This window comes from Pseudochaenichthys georgianus, chromosome 14, assembly GCF_902827115.2.
Source record: "Pseudochaenichthys georgianus chromosome 14, fPseGeo1.2, whole genome shotgun sequence".
NCBI classification, from domain to species: domain Eukaryota; kingdom Metazoa; phylum Chordata; class Actinopteri; order Perciformes; family Channichthyidae; genus Pseudochaenichthys; species Pseudochaenichthys georgianus.
Genome location: NC_047516.1, coordinates 20,952,730 through 20,975,243, shown reverse-complemented (window position 1 = coordinate 20,975,243; position 22,514 = coordinate 20,952,730). Strand labels below are relative to the sequence as shown.

Here is a 22,514-nt window from a genome sequence, read left to right as displayed (position 1 = left end):
ATATGAGGAAATGAACGGTCTGGTTCTCCCTGCTTACACGCGGTTTGATTGGCTAGCGCTTCTACTGTCAGATTTGCATAAACGTGTTTGATTGGCTGGCGCTTCCAGCTCAGCTTCAAAAGTTGAACATTGCTCAACCTTTGAATCCTGGAGATCCTGGACATCCTGGAAATCTTCGCTTTGCTCCCCCACAATGCAGTTCGGCGAAAAGCGAGGCAAAGTGACGTCATCCCCATTCAAAGTCAATGGGCAGAGAAGCGTTGGAAGCGGTGGAAGTTTCTTCTGAAGCTGCTGGGTTACGGCCCGTCCACACAGCGGCGTGCGTTGACGCTTGCCGGCGGGCGTGTCTGACACTCGACCAACAACCAATCACATGAATCTCCCGCCCCTGACACACAAGCAGCGGTTTGATTGGCTAGAGCTTGTACTGGCATATGATTCGATTGGCTGACGCCTCGCCGAGGCGTCAAAAGTTGAACATTGCTCAACTTTTGCAGCGAGACACGCCAGCTACGCTCCACGTCGCTTCCCACGAAGCATTTCGGCTAAAAGTGACGTCACCCCATTCAAAGTGAATGGGGAAGCGTCAACGCACGCCGTCCACACTACAGCGTCGACAACTCCAGTCTGCCCATTCACTTTGAATGGGGTGACGTCACGTTGCCTCGCTTTTTCGCCGAACTGAATTGTGGGTAGCATAGCTGTCCGTCTCCGCCGTCTCCGGCATAGCCAGCGCCGGCCAATCAAATCCCGTTTCGGAAAATCTGACAGCTCAAGCCGTAGCCAATCAAACCGCGTCTAAGCTGGGAGAGATATCCCGCCGTTCATTTCTATATTCCAAAAAAAGTTGGAGGAGAAACTAATTATCGCCGGAGCAAATCACCCGGTTTTGTATGACCAGACCCTCTTCACCTACCGGGATACAAACCGGAGGAACCAGGCATGGAGGGAGGTGGCAGAGACAGTGGGGGAAACTGGTAGGTTTTCGCCTGTTTGGGGAGTTTATATATATTTATATATATATTGCTCCCATAAAATCCCCGGGGTTTTTTGCTTTGTATGTCGGGGGCGGGAGATTCATGTGATTGGTTGTTGGTCGCGTTGCTTGAATAAAATCCCCAAGCTACAGACACGCCCAGCTCCAAGCTGGACGCTCCGTTACTTCGCGAGAATCAACTCCGTGAAAAACAGATACCAAGGATGCTGGCTGATGAATAAGACGAAGTAAGCTAAGTAGCCAATATAAGGCTTAGCAGTACAGATAAATGTGGGCTCACTATTTGGCAAGCAACCGGTCAGTTGCCCTGTTTATCTCATGTCTTATAAAAGCTTATGATTTATAAAGAGTTCACAACCCAATTAATAAATGAATTACAAACTATTCGTAAACCCTTTCTAAGGGTAGTCTTATTGTAAAGTGGTACCAAAGTGGGCATTTATTATGGAGTAAATAAATCCAACATGTATCCCACTTCCATTCAGAGTTAGAATCCCAGAATCCTTAGAAGCATTTACAAAAGCCTCGGGGGACTTTCTTTCATTATCATTGGGAGCTGACAAATCACATTTTAATTGACAATTAAATTGACACACGGCATCTATTGCACGTCTGTCCGTCCTGGGAGAGGGGTCCCTCCTCTGTTGCTCTCCCTGAGGTTTCTCCCATGTTCCCTTTAAACTGTGGGTTTTCTCTGGAAGTTTTTCCTTGTACGATGTGAGGGTCTAAGGACAGAGGGTGTCGTATTGTCATACTGATATTCTGTACACACTGTCCACTGAGACAAATGTAACATTTGTGATATTGGGCTATATAAATAAACATTGATTGATTGATTAAATAGATTTTTGTTTGTGTTGCGAGACGTGCTTCTGGAAAGAGGACAGACATCTTTACATCTGGGACATGGTTTAATATTCCAACCCCAAAGCATATAATAGTTAAACAAAATCAGAGGTCACAACTGATGGAAAAACATGGCATTAATGCCCCTCCGCAAAACTTCCTCTGCTTATACCGTTTCTAAGAAATATTTACATTGGGATATAATCTATCGCACACATCAACCCCATTTCAAAAGTTCAACACAAATGTTTATTTTTGGTAAATTGGTTCTCTAATCATTTTTACCCATACGTCATATTTTCATTCAACCCAATCTGAGATGTGCTCTCTAGCATAGCATTTTGAACAATACACTACTTTGCTGAAAAATACTTTGTATTCAATTAGCATTCTCTAATAGTACATTATCAATATACAAACTGCGATGTGTTGCTTTAACAAGAAATCAATTGAAGACAGCATTGATCATTTCGAAGCAAAACTTGTACAAATATACATTAGGTATAATCATGGTAAAAAATACACTTTGTGATGTGAATGAAAGGGGGTAGTAGGAGCACATCTTAATTTGTAAGTTTAAGGGTCCCAATTAGCTGTTGTATTTCTTTTAAACACAATTTATTCATATTAAACAAGTGTCTTGGAGATCAACACTTCCTGCTTAGCCTACATGGAGCTGCTTCATTGTTATGGGAACATATCTATGAGCACTGCATCAGTCAGAAGTGATTCTGGTGGACAAACAATGCAATCATTAAAGATATGAAATGATGGGATGGAATGAATCTTTTAACATACATCGTGGGAATAGAGAACTGACTTAAGCATAGTCACACTCGACTCTTATCTTACTGTGTGGTAGTAATCCCCAGGGAATTTCAGTGCAATTACCAAGTGTAACCCTTTAGTGGAAACATTTTGTAAACAAATGTTGCAGATTCCTAAGCATTCCAACATTTATATTGAGCAATACAAAGGACAACAACTCAAGAAGAACCGGCAAAATCAAGTTTGTTGACAAATAACAATGAAAGGGGAACGCTGTTGAAGAGCAGAGGCCAATAGTCCATGACAGCAAAAGAGAGGTAAGGAATGCCTTGGATTCAGCTAAAGGAACGCACCATGTTTGTAATGTAATACCTCGTCATTCATCATCTTCCTCCTCGCTATCAGTCTCCTCTTTTTCCTTTATTTCCTCTTTGGGTGGGGCCGGTGGAGGAAGGTCAAGGCGTGCCCATGTCAAGGGCTCAGATTTCTTCATGGCTATCTCGATTTTGGAGGCCATCATGTTCACTACGCTTTTACTCACGTCTATAACCTAAAAGAAAACAAGGAAATGTAACGGATATGCTTTCTGCTCTGATATAGGGTGATCACAGATACACTGAACGGAGCTCTGAGGAGTTTCACGTCATGTTAAACCGGTGGAATACACACGGGAGGAATTGTATTTTTAAAGTACTGCTCCTTTGTAGCCTGACAGCAAAGATTTATATTGGTAATCAGTGGTATATATATATATATATATATATATATATGAATATGACATATATTCATGAATGAAACTATGATGTATTGCTGTATGTGCAATGCTGCACAAAAGTGTATGTATTCAAACCTGCATATATCAAAGACTTTATATCAGTTTGTAAGTAATGCTGTACTTACTCCCCACAAGCTGATTTTCTGCAAAAATTCCTTCTCTCCCTCAAATATAACATGGATGTCGATCTGAAGGAGAAAACATAAATAAACATTAGGTTGAGAAGACCACAAACACAAAAACAAGCTATGGACAGAAATCATATTGTAGTCTCTACAATCTAATAATCCCTCACCGTGGTGCTGTTAGCCTCCACGTAGCTCAACTCTGGGATGCCATTCTTGGCGTAGATGGAGACGATGACCTGCATCCCCGTCTGGTGCCAGTCAAACCGACATGGAACCACTTTGTTACCCTGCGTGGAGATTTCACAACATTTTAAACAAAGTCAAGCTGAACCAACGCAGTGTCTCCACCATGCAAGTGTTTACCACACACCACTAGATGGAGTCACAGCTGAGGCTCTCTCATCAGGACACACATACATGAATGATCACTTGCTGTCAAACCGGCACCTACCTCATCTTTTTTCCTCCATAGATGTTCTCCCGTGGTACAGCCCTCTTGAGAAAGGAAGGTGTTAAAGTCGGAGGTTTTCCTCTTACAGCAGCTCCAGTATTTCATCCTGAAGATGCAGGAATAGACACCCGTTGGGTTTTTAGCTGTCAATTACTTGTCGCTCAAGAGAAAAAGTGAAAAAGACTAACAAGAAGACAACAGGAAAATACTAGTGTTAATCCTCATGCTTCTTTTACAGTTGAGAGAGAATATGTGACCTGCTCCATCGAAATCACTCAGTCGCATTGACCCGAAGACACATTTTGAGTTGCATATACTGCTGGAAAGAGGAGATTCCTAGCTTTCTAATGATATCATGTTTGTTGTTGTACTCCAAATATGTCACATTATATAATGACTGTCACGAGTCATCATTTTGAGAAAAAGGCCTTCAAAGTTTCCTCTTCTCTGGAATCCATCGATCTGATTGATTATTAGCAAATGATCAAAATACTACGGAGGGAAGATATTTTCGTTTGGATTACTGGTCTGGAGGAAGCTCGCGAGTGTGTGTGTGTATACGTGTTTGTATAATTTTGCGTTTGTGTGTATTGTGTTTGTTTCCCGGGGAAAACCCTCACGAGAAACACCGGATGTTGTTCTGCCTGCTGTGATGTCAAGTTACTCCGTTCTCCGCTTGTAATTATGCCGAAGCTTCAAAGTTGTATATATCATCTGAATTTGCCGAAACAAGTTTAATATTCTGAAAGCCAAGACTTTGTTTAATTGAAATCAGATGAAAACAAACTGTCCCGGACCCTGCCGTGTTATCTATGATTACTACGCCTTGCATTCATAATGTCAGCCGGAGGGAGGGGGGGCGGCACTGCGGAACAGCAGGGTGCGAGAGAGAGCCGTCATCTTCTCTTTACAAGCTTCAAAAATGTATTTATCGTGTGATTTTGGAAATAAAAGTTTCATATTCTGAAAGCCAAGACTTTGTTTATTTAAAATCAAACAAAACACCGAACCCCGAAAACGCAAATCCACGTTTATTTTGAAATGAGCCGTTGCGACTTCCGACTGATTTCGATATAGCGGGTCACATATGCACTATTCCATGTCAATACAGTGAAGTGCTGTGATGGAAATACTAACCCTTCGTGGAAGATAGGAAATCCCGAGTGGTATGAGCACTCTTCCGAATCGCTTGCAGGTCCATCAAAGCTCTAAAGACGACAACAAAAGTGAGGATCAAAAGAATTAAGCAGATTGCTATTGTTGACACAAATAAAAATAGGGCTTGATTGTATAGCAAATATAGTTATGGGATGGAGTTGTACAGTATTTTGTTTTCCAATGAAGACTTTGGAAAAGTTTCAATGTCCTGATTTCACCTCGACAAAAAGACCCTTATTGACTTATCAACGATAGGCAGGCGCCCCTTGGGAGAACATCTCATGGCTTTCAATCACATCAGTTGAAGCACAATTTATGTAAATCATTAAAGGCAAGGCAAGTTTATTTATATAGCACTTTTCAACACAAGGCAATTCAAAGTGCTTTACAAAAAATGAAAGACATTAAGAAAATGGCATTTAAAATCAGTCATTAAAAAGAAAAGCTAATAAAATAAACATTAAAAGAAAAAATACATGGATAAAATGAAAGCATTAAAGTCATGCTCCAAGCTTTTGTAAAAGATGTTAATGCAACTTTACTTAAAATGCATGTGTGGTTTCTGCTTTGACAGAACAGATTAGCTTGAGCAAACATGGAAGACACTTTTTTTTTTTTTTTTTAAATCAATTTTGCCTTAGCTCATTTGACATGACATAATTCACCATGATTGGTTTATGTTTTCATGATGCAAATTACAATTAGCTTTCAAATCACGAAATGCGGAAACTTTATTTAACAGAATCCACAGTTTTAGCATGAAGCCAAATAACTTGAAACGTTTGAGCTGCTGTTGCCAAATCTCTACAGAGGTATGTATATTAAATAGTTTTCTGTTTATGTACATCCTTAGATAAGGGGGGAGAGCACCAAGAATAGCCTTATATATAAGGATGTGCCAATGTTTCAGTCTACGCATGGTCAGGGAAGACCATCCAACACGAGTGTATAGATTGCAGTGGTGCGTCAAGGGTTTGAGGTTTGTGATGAATCTCAGTGCTCCGTGGTAGACGGTATCCAGCGAGTGAAGCCACTGGGAACTTGAAGATGTATTCATATAAACCACATCTCCATAATCCAGCACAGACAGAAAGGTTGCAGACACTAGTCTCTTTTTGGCCTCATAGGAAAAACAGGACTTGTATCTAAAGAAAAAACCTCATTTTATTCTTAATTATTTCAAGAGTTCCACAATGTGTGGTTTAAAAGAAAGCAAATTGTCAATTATAATTCCAAAATACTTATACTGCAACACAGATTCAGCCTCCGACCCATGCAAGGTGGTGATAGGAGGAAGGTTCAAGACCTTGGGTTTTGCTTTCGAGAATATCATGAGCTTTGTCTTGGCAGCATTTAAAAGTTTCAAATCACTCATGTTGGGTTGTACAATGTTTAACACCATAATCATTTATACCATTTTCCTCCCGTGTACATCAAAAACATTCACTTACTTTAGTACATCCTGCATTCTTACAGGGTGTTCCAATCTTGACCTCGTCATTATCTTCCTCTAGAAAGACAGAGACAGAAAGAGAGACAATGAATTGATTTAGAAGCTTTGAAGAGGTTTAAAAAAGTGTATCCACGGTTGTGATGTGTTGTCCCTGCCAGCTTTAACTCGAACGCCACAATGTGAAAGACTCAGGTTTGGGCAAATTCCCACAGGACATCCATTAACGTCCCTTGTCAACATGACCTTCCTGTCTACTGTAACAAGAAGCCTATGGTAATGGATGTAAACGGGCCAAACAGAATCACTGATGAGATAACAAGAGACAGAGGTTAAGGTGAAGTTCAGTTCTTACCTTTCTTCTCTTCTGCATTTTCAGTAAGCTTTAGCTTCTCCAAAGCCTGCTTCAGAGATGAAGAGACTTTGTGCGGCATCCTCCCCATCGGCTCATCAGCACTGTAACAGTAACACATTTATTAGGTAGGACACATTAACAACAAACTTGGGCAGTGTTTCCGCCAGACCAGGGCTGAGAGGGCGTCCACCCTGAGAGTGGGGGGGGGGGGGGGATAGTTACTATCTCTAGTGTTTCCCATACATTGATTTATTTGTGGGCCGGCACAAATAAATATCGTCCGCCACAAATGGATCTCATAAAAAAGAAAAAAAAATATTTTTTATTTTTGTTGTGGTCTAATGGTTAGTGAGGTGGGCTGATGATCGGAAGGTTGCGAGTTCAAATCCTGCCTGGAACACCACTACTCGTATGCCCTTGAGTAAGGCACTTAGCCCTCAGTTACTCCAGGGAGAATGTCCCTGTAATTGGTCATTGTAAGTCGCTTTGGAATAAGGCGTCTGCTAAATGCCTAAATTGTAAATTATATTTTTGGGAGAATAAACCCCAGAGATCCTCAACTCTGGTGTGTCTCACTCATTCATAACGCAACACAGAGCAACAAGAACGTTGTCTACAGTAGCCATGAACTCGCATGTATTATCTGTTGTTATCTGCTGTATGTTAAGGGAACTTTGGGGGGGGTGCGGTGCCCCCACAAATAGAATCAAATTCTGTGGGAAACACTGATCTCTTTACGTATTAGTGATAGGAATTCCGGCTTTTTTTAGTGAGCCGGCGCTCGCAGTTCACCCGCGTGCTCCACTAGCACCCCCCCGTCAAGTACACTTTCCGTCACAGGAACACGCTTTGCTGGCGGCAAACATAATCCCACCAGACTCCTTTGCCCCTCCAACAGAGGGATGTCCATGTCCCTTTTCCTTTTCGAAATCCATCCATCCATCCATCTTCTCCCGCTTATCCGTGGTCGGGTCGCGGGGGTAGCAGTTCCAGCAGAGAGCCCCAAACTTTCTTTTCCCTGGCGACATCAACCAGCTCTGACTGGGGGATCCCAAGGCGCTCCCAGGCCAGCGAAGAGATATAATCCCTCCACCTGGTCCTAGGTCTACCCCTTGGTCTCTTCCCAGCTGGACGTGCCTGGAACACCTCCCTAGGGAGGCGCCCAGGTGGCATCCTAACTAGGTGCCCGAACCACCTCAACTGGCTTCTTTCGACGCGAAGGAGGAGCGGCTCAACTCCGAGTCCCTCCCTGATGACCGAACTTCTCACCTTATCCCTAAGGGAGACACCGGCCACCCGGCGGAGGAAACCCATCTCGGCCACTTGTATCCGCGATCTCGTTCTTTCGGTCATGACCCATCCTTCATGACCATAGGTGAGGGTAGGAACGAAAATGGCCCGGTAGACAGAGAGCTTTGCCTTCTGGCTCAGCTCCCTTTTCATCACAATGGTGCGGTAAAGCGACTGCAGTACCGCTCCGATTCTCCGGCCCATCTTACGCTCCATTGTTCCCTCACTCGAGAACAAGACCCTGAGATACTTGAACTCCTTCACTTGGGGTAAGGACTCATTCCCTACTTGGAGTGGACAGTCCATCAGTTTCCTGCTGAGAACCATGGCCTCAGATTTGGAGGTGCTGATCCTCATCCCAGCCGCTTCACACTCGGTTGCGAACCGGTGCCTTTTCGTAATTTCAAGCGATAAAAACTTTCAATTTTCTCTCGAATTATTATTATTTTTTGGACGCCCTCGGCTCGAGCTCAGGGCGTTCCGCGCTGAATAAGGGCAAATGACGGCAAGACGCCCCCTTGCGGAAACGTTGAACTTGGGCCAAAGGTGTTTCTTATTATTTTATGATTGGGGTAATGTCATTTACAAGGGTTACATTATCAGTAGCCCTCTTCAAAATCAGGTCTCTGGTACGAAGACCAAGACAAAACTTGAAAGTAGTTTAACAATTTATTCAGTCATATAATCGCTTATTCAATCCTAGCGAGAAGTATTCATGGTCAAAGAGCAGAGAGGACGCCTCTGACTATCCTGTGGATCATTAGAATTCAGGCTGGTTTAATACCTATAATGCTACCCATCTTTTTATGCGTTTGAGTCACTTGTCAAACAAAAATTAAATTGCTGCTATTATCAGCGTGGAAAGTATAAGAATATTAGCAATGAGGAGGTTTCTGAGCAGTTTCCAGAACAAAAGTCCTCGCCGTTCAATCACCAGGCAATGTAATGCTTAAATAAATTACAGCATATATTTGACTAGGGAGTTCTCCAAGATCTCGGTGTCTTTATGAGGTACTTTATAGGGATATAGAGTTAAACTGAAAGCCCTGCTGATGTACTAAATAGAAAATAAACGTGTCCTTCTTGTCATGTTCCTGTCTTATAAGAGTTTCTTGCACAGATAATAAGAGCTTAGGGTATTCCCATGATATTGATTACAATAGAAAATAAACGTGTCCTTCTTGTCATGTTCCTGTCTTATAAGAGTTTCTTGCACAGATAATAAGAGCTTAGGCCTTAGGGTATTCCCATGATATTGATTACAATAGAAAAAGCTATGTATGCAAACTGTGATACCTTGGTCTGCGTATCGACTCATGAGGCTTTGGTGCGGAAATGATGAACTCATTGAACTTTGGGTCGTCTATATCTTTCTTTTCTCCTGACGATGTCACATCTGGTTTCTCCGGCTCAGGGGGCTTCTCCTTGTTGTGGGAACTGTTTGTACAGCCCTGTGGAGGAGACAGTCACAAACAATGAGTGCTCGGGACAATGTGGCCACAGCAAAGGTGGAAGTCAACGCTTGTGAAAACGGAGGCAATGGAAACATGTCCATGGAGGATTTGAAGTATGGATTCAATCTGAGACTTTTAAACTTACAACAATGTTGAGAAAGTCTGAGAAGTCAGTGGTTCTTTTCTTGCAGCAGGACCATCCCTGGAGGAAGTCAGACAGACATTAGATTGGACCATACACCAAAACACAAGGAATCTGTGCATTTTCAACGGTTTTACCTTCAATGCATCATGGAATACTGGGATTCCTGGGTGATGGGTGCAGCCATCTGTGAGATGAAACACAGCTTTGATTAAATGAAGCTCAGCGCAAGTTCTTTCAGGAAGACTGGGTATATATACATTCACTCCGCAGCTGCATATAATCAGCTCATTACGGGCGTTGTCTATAACCCATTACATTCACCAGCAGCCAATCACTGTGCTGCAGCCAAACTTTAAAATGGTTCTCCTCTCTCCTGCAGTCAGCTGTGATTTCAGGTTTTCATGCTGCCGCCCGCCTCCTCCCCACCCACCTCCTTTCATCTTATCCAGTGCCAGGAGAGTTAATCCAAAGACCTCATCACACCTCCCAGTGTTTCCCCTACCATTGTCTTGGAGGGGCGCTGCACCACACCAACGGAGCCCCCCCTGAAATTCAAGGTGTTTAAAAAAAAAAATATATATATATATATATATATATTACCAAATTGCAACTAATCTATATCTGTCATTTTTCACATTGAACATGTGCTCTTTTATTAAATGAACTAAACGCTTTCATTTTAAGTTTAGTGTTTTTGACCCTAAGAAACACTGATGCATTAATCGAAAACAATAATCCACAGCTCCAGAGGATTTAAAAAAAAATAGACCGCAATGCCACCAGAAATGAGAAACAGATGAGAATGCGGCGTGGGGTCTGGGTTCCGTGTTGGCGGGACATTGCAGGGCTCGCTGCTGCGGACAGTGTATACCAAGTAGATTACTGGGGTCGTTTCCTGGTTGCTGCGTGGGGTCTTCGAGACAGCGAGACACCGCGAAACTCAGCCTGAACTCAGTCTGAGAACACACACACACACACACACACACACACACACACACACACACACACACACACACACACACACACACACACACACACACACACACACACACACACACACACACACACACACACACACACACACACACACACACACACACACACACACACACACACACACACACACACACACACACACACACACACACACACACACACACACACACACACACACACACACACACACACACACACACACACACACACACACACACACACACACACACACACACACACACACACACACACACACACACACACACACACACACACACACACACACACACACACACACACACACACACACACACACAGTGAGTGCTCAGGCTGAGTTCAGGCTGAGTTTCGCGGTGTATCGCTGTCTCAGGCTGAGTTCAGGCTGAGAAAGAGATGTCCCGTATGGGTTGATCTGTTGGTAATGCCTCGGGGTTCCGGTGGGCATGTAAACAAATGCATAATGCTGCGCTATACTTTGCGGCCTCACCCGGTATCATAGCGACTTTTATTGTTTAGGTGTCTTGATAAGCAGGTAGTCCTATCATTAGCTAGAACTAGCTAGATCAGATCCATATGGACATAAACGCCAGTGAAGTCTAATCTGACAGGAGAGAGAGATCAGCTGCTGCTGACGAGACGACACGCAGCTCTGCATGATCACATGCCGAGGTGAGCGGAAGAAAACACACTTCATGTTAGAAAATCACACTTAGCTATTTTACTTACCTCTCAAACTACCGACACTAGTTATAGATACGTTTAGTTTTACTGTTGGGTCACTCATTACTGGATCCGCAAGCTGCATGATACTGACGGGCTGTCAGGAGAGGGAGAGCGCTCCGTTTATTATTCCCGTGTTATTATAAGCAGAGTTGGCTGTAACGCGTTACTGTAATAATATTACTTTTGTCGGTAACGGAGTAGTGTAACGCACTACTTTTAGAATTCAGTAATCACACTACAGTTACTGACATTGCTCCGACACGCGTTACTTTGTTACTTACTAAAAATCAATCATAATCAAACCTCAACAAACACCTGCAAAGAACACATGCTAAGGTGAAGCTAACGCACAGCTATTTGTTGTTTGTTTATATCACATAGTCTGTTCTTCTGCTCTGTTTTCCGGTTGTTGCCTGTTTTGGATGACGAATACACACTACCGCCACCTGCTGGTAAGGAGAGTTATTGCCACTCACGCATGCGCAGTTCGTACGTGCTCGGCTGAAGTCTTTGCGGTGTGCTCCAGTCTGGCTCCAGTGCAACACATGGCCAATACGCAGGAGAACACGCCGACGCAACAGCGTGAGCAGAGATAGACTGCGCACAATATACAGATAGCAGGAGACAGAGGACAGCCACGGTCAGATAGGAAAACATTCAGGATCTGGATCAGTCTTATGGAAACTGAACTAAAGAGAACATTTGAAACTCTAGCAGTCTGCGTGATCTGCCTGCAGGGAGGGGCGGGCCGGCCCTGCGAGTAAAGTAACGAGTGACTTTATGTAGAGAGTAACGAAGTAGTGTAATATATTATTTATTTTTTTAAAGTAATATGTAATATATTACTTTTTTTTAGTAACGACCCCATCTCTGATTATAAGTTACTGTACACTTTCGAATAATGTAGTTAATCTACTATAATTAGTTTGTTTAATATCGAATCATATCAATTTGTTTTAAAGCTCAATAAATAACAAAGAAGACCTTTAAGACTTTTCTCATTTTGTACTGAAGATTTCAACTTTAACGGACATGTTAAAAAAGAAAAAATTATAACGGAAACTCTGCTCCATTTGGACCCTGGCATGGTCACGTCACCATACTCAGGAAGAAAGAAATGGAAAAAGAGAAATCTCCAACGAGGCGTTCTGGGGCAGCATAGACAGGTATTTTCTGTGTTAGAGTTTTACTCGCTTCAGGGTGTACTTTGAGGGTTTGTGACTTTGCAGACCGTTTACATGCAGAACAAGCTACATAACACACAAGGGGACGGGTAATAAAAGCATGACATGGGACCTTTAAGAGAACAGCAATGGAATCATTTATGCTGATACATTGCTGCCAAATGTGTGAAGAATTAAGTACCACAAATATGCCTTTTCTCACGTTAAAAAGGACAATTTTAGCCATTAACTATGTGCCAAACCTGTAAACACCAACTCAACCATGACCTAAAACATGACAAAATGCAATGAGATCGAAATAATTAGTTTTACTCATGATGATGAGCGGTGTTTAACATTTATTTGTGTTACATTAACTCAAGGCTTTGGCCTCTGTTTCAATGAAGAATACTCACTGTAAACTCATCCTGACGGCATTTGTCAAATGTCCTGATTTCTAAATGAGGCCCCCAGACAGTGTGGGTTCAAAATATACTTTGACTTCAAAGCGTATTCCCTAAGAATGAGTTGGCTTCACAAATAACATTATCTTGAGGGATGCTCTTACAACTTTACATCTCTTATAGGATTTTTACATATTATATGCTCCTAGTTTTGCATCGTTGCATGCTGATGGTCAGAGATGGCAAACATATGAGGTTTGCAGTTACACACACCTAGAAGAAAACCTACATAAGATTTAAAATGTATTGTTTTTAGGTACATCATAGTGTATGGGAGGCAGGTCGAGTTCAGAGGAAAACTATTTCTCTGGTGCTACTGTTGTCTTTAGTTCCCTAATATGTTGCAGTGTTGCGTTAGCATTACGAGACTAATTATGAAGGTGATAGACAGCTCTTAAAGCTGTTAAAAAACAAGTAATTTAGTAAATGTTTCTAAAAACACAGACGTGAAGTTAGCTTCCTTTAAAAGCCTCACTGTTGATGGCTCTCTCAGATTCCCTCCCCACTGTCTATAAAGTTTTAGAAAAAAACATTTCGCTGTCTTGGCAATAACACGTGTTTTGTGGGATAGCGATGGAAATATGCTATGTATAGACAGCTTGTTGTTCAAACACCGGTGTACTGTATATCCTGTCTGGGACAATGCTTTCTGGAAGTCTAACGTTCATTTCTAACTTAACCTGCTAATCACATGAGCTTAACATGCTAACAACATCGTGAATAGCCACATCATCTATGCAGGACCACATGCTACTAGCTTCCTGAGATATCGGTTACAGCAATGCAAATGAATGAAGTAGTAACTGTGTTGGGTCCAGTCTGTTTCAGTCACCTCAGGTTAGCTACATGGGCCCAGCAGGCCTTCTCGCTGTAGAAATTTCCAGAATGATCAGAGGTTAGCTTGCTAACACACTGGCACGGGGCAGTGCACGTTAACTAAGATACTACTCACCTTCTGGGTTATTTTCTGGATCAAACTGCTGTCCACATCCCTTATTATAACACAAAACGGACATGGTGCCGGGTGGAAGAAGTTTTACCGGTGCCCAGATGTTTAACTAACCACTATACGGCTCGTGAGTGTGGGAAACAGTGCCCTAGCCGTTTGTGGACTGCATTCCACTTCCGGAAGTTCTCGGCTCCACTCGGTAAAGATCGGAGCTTGCCCAACCCGCCACCTCTATCCAGTGAGCGCTCTGTAGTCCCACTGAAGCGACAACTGATGCTGACTGCTTCACAACTTGCGTAAAGCGACATGTTCTTTATACTACTTTATTCTCGGAACTTAACATCAACCAGCAAATGACACCGGGCTGTTTTAGCGTGTGTTTTGTGTTAACTATTGCAGATAAAGCCGGAGTAGCCCCCTGCACCCAGGGTTACATTAGTCAGGTGCATGAAACTGGGACAATAGCCTATTTAGTTTTACGAGGATGGCTGCAGCCTAGTAGACAACTGCCTGTCGGGATGTGCTCATGAATGTTCCGTTTCGAGTATTCTGACTTCAGAGCGACTGTTTCGTGCGTTTTGCCTTTGTTTTTTGTGAAGGACTGTCGGAGAGAGGATGGGAAATGATTTACTTTCACTGATTACCGCTGTTTCGTAAAGGTAGGACACGCTGCGTTGTGTGAGTGAAGTATGTGTAGTTATTAAAGATATAGATTGTGGCTTCAGCCTGTAGCTTTGTAAAGTCGTGGATTGTGCACGGAGGCAAGCTCCATCGCATCTGCATCAACATGGGAGCCGATAAATGCACCCCAATATCTCCCGGGACAGTCTGCCTCGGGAATTTTAATTTGAGTCGTTGGATTATGACAGCCTAGCCCTTTTGTTGCTGATTTAAATGTATGTCCTTGAATCTGTAAATGGGCATATGTCATATCACCAGGCTTTCTTTTTTTAATTTAGTTTCTGTTGAAGTTGTACAATTATCAAGAACATGCGATGAGGGAATGCATTTAGCATTAAGTGAACAGTAGACCACGAGGGCCTATCTAGAAGCGGAATCTAAAGTAAAATATGTTACAACACGTTGAAAAGTCCACCATAATGTCATTTTCTGTCCTTTTCTGGCAGTCAGTCACCCATGAGTTAAACTTGTAATTAAAGTTGGCTCTGCTTTACAGTTTACCTGATGATAACCTTTGGTGGATGAATCACTTGTTATTTAGGTAAACGTATCAACGCTCTGTTTAAAATAGAAGGCCTCTATTGGATATCTTAGTTAAATCAGTAGCATTAGAAGTGTTACTAAGTACAATGGACAATGCAAAATGGTCCAATTCAGAATAATATATTTCATATTATTGGATCAACATGAGTGCATTACTGTGTAAGCATTGCACATGTTGCTGCTGGTTAATCCAGATATGTAGGTAATACAAATACATCATCATTTCCTTAAAAAGTGTCGTATTTTTTAATTGTGCAAGATGATATTTGTCAGGCCATGGTGTTCTTTTGTGAAATGAATGCAACCCTGGAAGTCACTTGTTAAAAAATAACAAGCCCTTGTGTCTTTATAGGAGCTCTATTAAAGTAACAGTGACTGTTCCTGATCCCTGGTATTTTATTTGTTGACATTATGTGATTCCCTGAGGCTGTGTAAGTTCACCTGGTTTTGATGTGGTTTGTTTAAAGATATGTCAAGGAGTCTTTGCAATATACAGTGTTTGAAAGCAAACATTTGAAGCGCATCATTGACATGCTATCTTAATCTTGTAGCGATAAGCAGTCCTGAAATGTCTTTGGAATTTTGATCTCACAGTTCTTTAAATGTTTAGCTTTTAGAGTGCATGTCTTTAACAGCTCACCAACTGAAAACAGATATTTTCTTCTTTGTTATTCTATCCACATATAGGGTGACTGGGTGATGGAATTGTGATGAAGCCTAATCGGTGGGGAAATATGCTTCCTCAACACAGCTTCTCTCTTCGATTTCATTTTATTTGCTTCATTCTTATCCTCCTCCTCTTCTGTTTAACCTCCATCAATGCCCAGTTCATGACAGAACCTAGGTCAGGACAAGGCCTGCTGCTCTTCACGAAGCCTGCCTATAATGCTTCCATTTTTGAGAACTCAGCAACGAGAACGTATACCAGGAGTGAGGCTAAAATGGGCATCATTCTGGGGCCACCCAGGTCTTTAGACATAAAATACTCCATTACGTCTGGAGACAGTGAGGGAATCTTCCAGGCTGAGGAGTTTGTAATGGGAGATTTTTGTTTCCTCCGTGTACGCACCGATGGAGGCAGTGGCGGCACATTAAATCGGGAAGTACAGGACAATTACACACTGACAGTTAAGGCTTCTGCCCACGGAGGCCTTGAATCTTTAGCTACAGTTTATATCAAGGTATTGGATACCAATGATCTCCGACCTCTCTTCTCCCCGACCTCCTATTCCTTCGTTGTTTCTGAGAGTGCCCCACTGGGGGCCAGCATCGGACGTGTTACAGCCACAGATGCTGATGTGGGTTCCAACGGGGAGTTCTACTACTTCTTCAAGAACAGGATTGAACTCTTTGCTGTTCATCCGACTAGTGGTATTATCACCCTAACTGGTCGTCCCAGGTTGGACAGGCAAGAGCGATTTAACCTAGAGGTGCAGGTGGTGGACAGAGGGATGAAACTCTATGGGAGCAATGGTATCAGCAGCACTGCTAGGCTGGTCCTAACAGTGGAGCGGGTCAATAACTTTCCCCCTGTTCTCAATGTAATTGCTGTCGTTCCAGAATGGGCAGACAAGGACCCAGTATATGCCATATTGACTGTGGAGGACAAAGACGAGGGCGTATCTGGGGATATAGAATGGGTGTCCATTATTGAGGGTGACCACCTTGAACAATTTGTCATTGATCGATCGCCTGTCAGTAATGAGTATAGGGTTAAGACGTCAGAATTGTTCGACTGGGATACATTCCCCTATGGTTGTAAATTAACCTTCCAAGCAAAAGACAGAGGTATGCCTCCTAAGTTTTCCAATACTGAAGTTGTTCAGTTGTTGGTTACAAAGCCAGACCCAGTGTTAGGGAAGTTCGAGAAAGATGTTTATGAAGTAAGGCTGAGTGAAATATCACCCCCAGGCACTATTGTGGAGGTGGTGAAAATCTCTCCAGCTCCTCTGAGTGTCAATTACAGCTTCAGCAACCCCTTAGATCTAATGTACTTTGATATAAACCCTTTGACTGGAGTTATCATGACCACAAGGCAGCTGACAAGGATATCACAGGATTTCATGGAGATGGAGGTAGTTGATGTTATCAGTCAGCAGCAAGCAAGGGTCCAAATCACCATAGAGGATGCTAATGACAACTCTCCAGTGTTCAACCGGCCCGTCTATGAAATAGCAATCAATGAGAGCTTACCTGTTGGCACGGTTGCGCTTGTGGTGTCTGCTGTGGATGCTGATAAAGGAGAGAATGGGTATGTAACCCACACAATAAACGGAGAACAGTCTCTTCCCTTTACAATAGACCAGGTCACAGGGGAAGTGAGAATAACAAGAGACCTAGACTTTGAGTCATCAGATGATATCTATACGTTTGCAGTGCGGGCCTCAGACTGGGGTTCACCTTTCAGAAGGGAGAGTGAAGTTAATGTCACCGTTCGTCTGACAAATATAAATGACAACCAGCCTCTTTTTGAGAGTGTTTCCTGTCGAGGGATGATAAGCCGTGATTTCCCTGTCAGTCAGACTATTGTCACGTTGTCAGCCGTGGACATGGACGAGCTAGAAATGGTAACATACAAAATACTGTCTGGTAACGAGTTGGACTATTTTGACTTAAATCCAGAATCAGGGGCTTTGACTTTGAAAAGATCGTTAGGGGTGGTTAATTTAAAAAGCGGGATATTTAACCTAAAAATAGTTGCTACAGATGGTGAGTTGTTTTCTGACCCTACATTTGTGAATGTGTCTGTGGTGAGGGGTCGTCAGCCACCCAGGGGGTTCAACTGCAAGGAGACCAGGGTTGCCCAGATGTTGGCAGAAAGAATGCTTTCAAAAGTGTCCGCTATGGCTCGACCAAAACCAGAAGAGAGATACACAGATACACTTTTCTCTATCAACAAACAGGCTCCACAGTTTGAAGCCTTACCTACTAGTATTCTGGTGAAAGAGGACCTGACTTCTGGTGCCAGTGTATTTACGGTGAGGGCACGAGATGGGGACGCAGGCTTTAACGGCCGTATTCTTTTTTCCATATCGGATGGTAACAAGGATAACTGCTTTAATATCAACATGGAGAGCGGGTTGATAACTGTGTTAGAGCCACTTGACCGTGAGCGATTGGATCGTTACTTCCTTAATATTACTATTTACGACCGGGGCTCTCCTCAGATGTCCAATTGGAGACTACTAACTGTGATAATTGAGGACACAAATGACAATGACCCTCAGTTTGATCAGGAGAGCTTCTCTGCGGTTGTTGCAGAAAACTCGGCCATTGGTGTCGAAGTTATCACAATCACTGCCTTTGACAGAGACATGGGTCCAAATGGACAAATCTCATACGTAATGCTGACCAGTGTCCCTCAGTTTGGTATTGACAGCGAAACGGGAAGTGTATTTGTTTCCAGCCACTTGGACAGAGAGACTATCCCAATGTTCCCTTTAAAGATTGAAGTGCGGGACAAGGCTGAGAGAGGCACTCGGAGGTCTTCAGTGACTACTCTTACCATAATTGTGGAAGATATCAATGATTGCGCTCCAGCTTTCATCCCCAGCAGCTATAATGCTCGAGTGCTTGAGGACCTGCCTCCAGGCGCCGTGATTACCTGGGTGGAGGCTCAGGACCCAGACATGGGCCCCGGGGGACATGTCCGATACTCCTTGATTAATGACTTCAATGGCACTTTTGAGGTAGGTGATGTCACAAATGTGTATTGTCTAATCAGTTCCATATACAGATCCTCTTCTTTTTTGTTATAGTTAATGATGCATGGGATTGTATTGCATTTTTTACAGATTGATGTTGGGAGCGGAGCTTTGAGGATAAGGAAGGAGCTGGACTTTGAGAAACAACATTTTTTTAACCTGACAGTACAAGCTGAGGATAGAGGGATACCCAGCCTCACCAGTCAGACATTTGTGGAGGTGGAGGTGCGTAACATACACACACAAGTACAAGAAAATGTGTGTCACATGCAAAGTCTAAATCATCAATTTGAAATTCATAGGTCCGTTGATTAATTTCACGTGTCAAATAGATTACATTTAATTAATTGAAGTGTTATTAACTTCTATTGAAATAAGTATTTAGGGTACACTTGCAAAGCAAAAATGTATTAATCAGAAAATCTGCTAGTTGTAATGTAATTAAAAGTAGTATTTTATATCAGTCTAAAGCTCTGTTGTGCATATTTATTGTGTATGATACTCAGTAAATTTTTCAGATTTCCAGTCAAAATTAAAGGGAACCCTTACCTTTTTTCAGGTGGTGGACGTCAATGAGAATTTGTATGCACCCTACTTCTCTGACTTTGCTGTGAGAGGCTCAGTGAAGGAGAACTCTCGAGCGGGCATAAGTGTCCTGACTGTCAGCGCTAAGGACGACGACAAGGGGCGAGATGGGGTGTTGAGGTATTCTGTCAGAGGAGGCAGCGGACTGGGCACTTTCACCGTTGACGAAGACACAGGTGCGACAAAAGATCAATATGGAAGCCTATTTATGTGGCTTATTAAGTGGCTCTCCATTACTTCACAGTCCCATGCATGGCATTTAAACACCCAAGTGATTTGCGTTTGTTTAGGAAATCGTACTATGCTTCTGCCATGACTTTCTCATGTGAAATTAAAGTGGACCTATCATGCTATATTGGAAAAATATATCGTATGGCCATTCCTATACAAAACATGTCTGTGAAGTGTTTTGCTTAAAATACCAAACAGATCACCCATTGTCGCCATGCCTCATGCTGCTCATACCCCTCTTTTGCAGCCCTGTTAGAGAAACGTGGATTTTGGGTCCTTAGCTTGTAAACGAAAAAGAGAGTAGGCGGAGCTAATGCCTGATCAGAATTCTACCAGAGATAAAGTTAAATTCTGCTGTGATAAAACGCCATACTGTTCTAAACCACATCAAGGATTATTTCTGAAATACTATGGACGACAAATTATTTTTCACTTGCGGGTTTATCACAAGGCAAGGCAAGGCCATTTTATTTATATAGCGCTTTTCAGCACGTGGCGATTCAAAGTGCTTAGGTGAGTTCCTTTTTTTATTTCCTGCTTTTTAGCTCTGAGTGTTAGCGAAGCTTGCTAATGGAAACAAAGACGAGATTACGTCCAAAAGACATCAGGCATTGTTTCTAATAGCAACTTTCTTTGGGTCCGCCGCCGATTTGACGTCATATCGGCAGAACGGCAGTATCTGCTCGTTGTATCCCTGTTTAAAAAAAAATTGGGTACGGAGGAAAACGCTGCGTGATTTCCCCGACACACCGGGGACACATATTTATGTATAAAAGACATACAAAAGTGCATTTCCCATGATAGGTCCCCTTTAAATAATGTGTGCATTGAAAGAGGTGAACAGGGTGTGAGTTACAGCCAGAGTCAGTGTGTTGAACGGGCCTCACTGTGTACTGGGAGATCATTACTGTAATGAGGGCATCATGGCAGCCACACTGGCAGAGCCTCAGGCCGCTCAGTACAGCTGATCCAATGCAGTGTGGATAACATTGATCAAGGATTTCCTGCACAGTTCCACCATCCTTTTCAAGTAGTGAAATCACTGTGACTTATTTACAGAGGCCTGACACAAAAAAGTGTGCCTTTGTCTCCAACTGTCCCCCGTTGTCAGACCACAGCTGATAAACATGTTGATCCAAAGAGAGACTCACTCACCCAGGGATACAGTGTATCAAATTGAAATATGAAATTAGGACAGTTCATGTTAGCTCATACAGAATGAAACGCCAACTTTCTCCCATTTTCTATATTTCCGTTCAAGGAAGAGGACTCATTTGATTTTTCCATGTGAACAAAAGCAGGTTAGAGAACTCTCACGTTCCCATCAAGGCTTCTTATCAAGGCTCGCAGTCTCTCTTTTATCCCTGCTGCCGAAGCTTTTAAACCCAATCTGTCCCTCTCCATGGTGCTGAAACATTCAAGCTCCAAAATCAGTCCCGTATTCATCCATTCTCCAGGGTACCCCGTAATGAGTAGTGCCTCATAATTACAACTGGTGCAACCTCTTACCACTGACAGGTCCTGTAAGTTGTACAAGCATGCACATTTGGAATCAAAGTCCTATTGATGTATTGTATCACAGATGTACGCAGCTGGTCAAATGCAATCCTAAATTCTGCCAATCAAGTAGCAGCAATATAATAATACACCAAGATAATATAGATATACTGTACTGATATTACTTTCTTATTAACCAATGCATTTTAATTTTGCAGGTTATTTAGTGACTCATTGTGAACAGCTATGTAGTCCCCAAACATAGCAAGTGAAATATAAGTGTAAATTAGTATCTTAACCCACATTTGTCACTAATATGTGTATAATTACAGCAATATTGTTTAGTAACAACTTCAAATATCGATTTTCAATAGGATTTGACAACACAATATGTGGCTATATATATAAATAGCCAGTACATTTGATTTGAGTTGTTATTTTTACGACAGCGTTCCTCCTCTGCCTCTTTCTTGTCCTCCTGTCACGCTGGTCCCTACTGTACAGGACTTGCACTGGAGGCCTGTATTGACTTTAACCGGGGTAATTAGTATTGACTTTATTGAGAGGAAGCGAGAGAGAAACAGATTACCAAATGGAAAAAGTGTCCCTTTTAATATACTAAATGTATAAATATTTACTAACGTATATGTACAGTATGTGTACATGCTGTAGTGATGGACAAAACAGTGTTGCAGAAGACAGCCAGTCTTCTTCAATGGTACTTTGTGCTGTTATTTACTCGTACTGGTATTAATACCTCAGCATCACAGCAGTGAGAAAGTGTATTGAGTGCAGATTTTCCAGGCAAAAGCAGAACGATTGTTAGAGCAGAACGTGGAGGGAGAGGGGAGTGGAAGTGAGAAGAGGATGCAGGGGAGAGGGAAGTGCATACAAACTGTCAAAAGAAAATAATGCTTTCTTCTTCCCTGGCTTTTATATATATATAAATAGTGTATATTCTGGAATGTGTTTTCGAGTTGCAGCTACTCCCCCATAAGCAACTTAAAAAGTCCATAACCCTTTTTTCTATCAGATGAGAAGCGACAGTAAGCCCATACCAAGTTTCCTCTCATCAAGTGTTTCATTTTATCGTGTAGCGTAGATGTTTGTGTTGTCAGGCATGGGCAGAGTACCGCTCTGTCCTCCCACCACGCATTTAGC

At 42.5% G+C, this 22,514-nt stretch overlaps 2 protein-coding genes across 2 annotated transcripts in view; one reads left to right on the top strand and one right to left on the bottom strand.

The window, feature by feature from the left end:
• Positions 1-1,895: 1,895 nt before the first annotated feature.
• On the bottom strand, positions 1,896-14,357 carry chordc1b (cysteine and histidine-rich domain (CHORD) containing 1b). Its single transcript, XM_034099688.2, has 11 exons — positions 14,116-14,357; positions 9,952-10,001; positions 9,818-9,874; positions 9,515-9,669; positions 6,929-7,029; positions 6,575-6,633; positions 5,103-5,173; positions 3,966-4,071; positions 3,682-3,801; positions 3,512-3,574; positions 1,896-3,161 (listed from the first exon to the last, which is right to left on the bottom strand). Exons 1-11 carry the CDS (start codon positions 14,177-14,179, stop codon positions 2,988-2,990), a joined length of 1,020 nt encoding a protein of 339 aa, XP_033955579.1. The 5' UTR covers positions 14,180-14,357; the 3' UTR covers positions 1,896-2,987.
• Positions 14,358-16,166: 1,809 nt separating this feature from the next.
• The window catches only part of LOC117458026 (protocadherin Fat 3), a 74,817-nt gene continuing 68,469 nt past the window's right edge, over positions 16,167-22,514 (top strand). The window contains exons 1-3 of the mRNA XM_071205361.1: positions 16,167-19,025; positions 19,131-19,265; positions 19,600-19,801. Of these exons, the coding sequence (XP_071061462.1) occupies positions 16,167-19,025; positions 19,131-19,265; positions 19,600-19,801 (3,196 nt within the window). The remainder of the gene's footprint in view (positions 19,026-19,130; positions 19,266-19,599; positions 19,802-22,514) is intronic.